We start from the raw sequence: 2,245 nt of genomic DNA, 5'->3' as shown, positions 1-2,245 counted from the left end.
ATAATAATAAGACATTTTCTATACTTATAATCTGTATGAAAGTTTTATAAATGTTTATAATAAGTAGGAGTTCTTTTTGTAAGATTACAAGCTTAATAAATATCTTAATTATCATTATAATGATTATTTTTCATAAAGGAACTATCAGTAAATACGACTCAACTTATGTAATGCTCGAGTATCACATGAAATTTTGTACTTAAAACATTTATGACGCACGTTGCATTTCACTCCTTGCCTCTGACCCCCATCTCCCGTATCTCTCTGCCCTGCCACTATGTCGTCGCTTTTGTTCTCTCCACTCTCTAGTTCAGTCGACTCACTCACAAGTGTCGTCCAGCACACTCTGGCTCTGTGCTTTCCTCTCCAATCTGTCGTTGCAATGCCTGTGCTGAGTCTCAGATCCTGTGTCGATGCCACCCAGCTGGCTACTCCATCCTTCAACGTAAAGCGTAAGCAGCCAGTCCACTTCCTTCATAATAACCTGCACAATAGTTGCTCTTCCCTCTCATCCCAACTTCTTGTCTCCCTCTGCTGCCCTTGTATTCTTGCACTGTCTCTCCTTCGTTGTCCGCCTTTTCTCCTTTGTCTTCCTTTTTGCATTTGCATTCGTGCATGCCGCATTGTTGACTAATGCTGAACAACATCTTCAGTAATTCATGTATGTCTTCCCACTCTGCAGCGCGAGCAACAATCAACGAGCACACACTCACAACAATGTTCATGTACGACCACTCCCAAGGTGCAATCCCCTCTCCGACCCCATGCACACTCTCCTTCCCCACCTATCATTCCATGCTTGACATCACCCTCGATGGGCCCACACCGCATGCATTCAAATTCCCAAGTACCGTCCATGAATCACAGAAACAGTGGCCCACCACTCACCCCTCTTAAGCCGAGTCCGTCCACACCTTCCACTTCACCCTCTCCCTCCGAGCCAGACGTCCAAGAGATACACCTTTGCAGTCATCCGCAGCAACGACTCGGTTCACTGCACCTCCCTTTTTGAGACGTAGTCAGAGCATGCAACGCGCACGCACGGATACGGCTTCGCCTGCAGCTCAAATCAGCTCGTTCAACACTGCGGATCTCAACCCCGGTGCACCTCTCTTCCTTGCCACACAGTCGCGGTGCATCTATCTCTTCTCTTCAAGTATCCACATACCCTAACAATCCCCCTCCTAGCAAGTCGTCCTCCCAACCTGTCTCACAAGCGCAACCTCTGCAATCCGCGAAACCTCACAACACTCACCGTACGCACACGCAATTCAACTTGCAGGGCCGAGCGACGACCCAAGTGTAGTGACGAAGACTACATTGTTCGGCCTGCGATGCATTCCTCCTTTGTGTCGCGAATGTCGTTTACGAAAGAACGAGGCAGTGGCTGTAGTTATTGTGAAAGGCAATCCTGTCGCACAACGTCAACGTCAAGCCGACCTATCCAAGACAATCTCAAATCAATCGCGTTTGCTTTCTGTGGAGGAATGTAAATACTGGGACAATCTTGCAAAGCAGTGGAAGAAAGGCACAAGGAGGTGTGGTCTTGAGCATAAGTAGTTCTCTTTTGTTAATACAGTGAAACCTGTCATTAAGCATGACCCACCGTGGACAAGTGAGGCCATGCTTAATAAGAGGTTATGCTTGTTGACAGTAGCTTAAGTAAAGTAATAAAATTTCCTTATTTGTAGTACATAACTCAATAATACATTGTCTACTTAAAAAATGACCAAATATCAGTCTGTTCAAGAGAACTATTTATTTTCTTACATAGGTTTCTTGTAAGCTTTGGAAAAAGTGCCCTAGCCTCAGTAAACTCAGCACCAATCTTACTCTGAAAGAGCACATTGAGCTTTGAAAGCAATTGGACAGCCTCTGCATAGCTTTTGATGCTTCAACTTTGGTGCTTTGCCATGGGCAGGATCCTTTGGTAGAGATGTATCATTGACTGTACTTGTTTGTGGATGAATACTAGTGGAAGCATGGATATCTGGAAGCAGAGCTGAGAGATTGACAGGGGAAGCTTCTCTAGAATAAGTGAAAACAATTTCACTAGCATCCTTGAGTGTTCCATCTGGGTTCTGTGCACATCCAAGCTCCTCAGACATGATGATCAATAAGTTTTAATAGTGGTTTTCATTACATTATACATTTATTTATAAAATGGAGGTGGCCTGTACAAAAGTGGCTCTCTCTGGGTCAAGATCTGTACTGTTACATGTACCCAAATTTCCTTAATTAAGCA

The 2,245-nt window shown here is 44.5% G+C and overlaps 1 protein-coding gene across 1 annotated transcript; it reads left to right on the top strand.

Moving 5' to 3' along the window:
* Positions 1-663: 663 nt before the first annotated feature.
* FOMMEDRAFT_163985 (uncharacterized protein) lies at positions 664-1,560 on the top strand (the record flags this gene model as incomplete). The annotated part of the gene is made up of 3 exons (XM_007272361.1): positions 664-847; positions 899-1,133; positions 1,218-1,560. The coding sequence occupies 3 exons, from the start codon at positions 664-666 to the stop codon at positions 1,558-1,560; spliced, it is 762 nt and encodes a 253-aa protein (XP_007272423.1).
* Between the last annotated feature and the right edge of the window lie 685 nt (positions 1,561-2,245).

Source organism: Fomitiporia mediterranea, assembly GCF_000271605.1.
Source record: "Fomitiporia mediterranea MF3/22 unplaced genomic scaffold FOMMEscaffold_1171, whole genome shotgun sequence".
In the NCBI taxonomy this organism is placed as follows: domain Eukaryota; kingdom Fungi; phylum Basidiomycota; class Agaricomycetes; order Hymenochaetales; family Hymenochaetaceae; genus Fomitiporia; species Fomitiporia mediterranea.
Note: the sequence above shows the minus strand (reverse complement) of the source record. Positions and strands in the feature narration are given on the sequence as shown.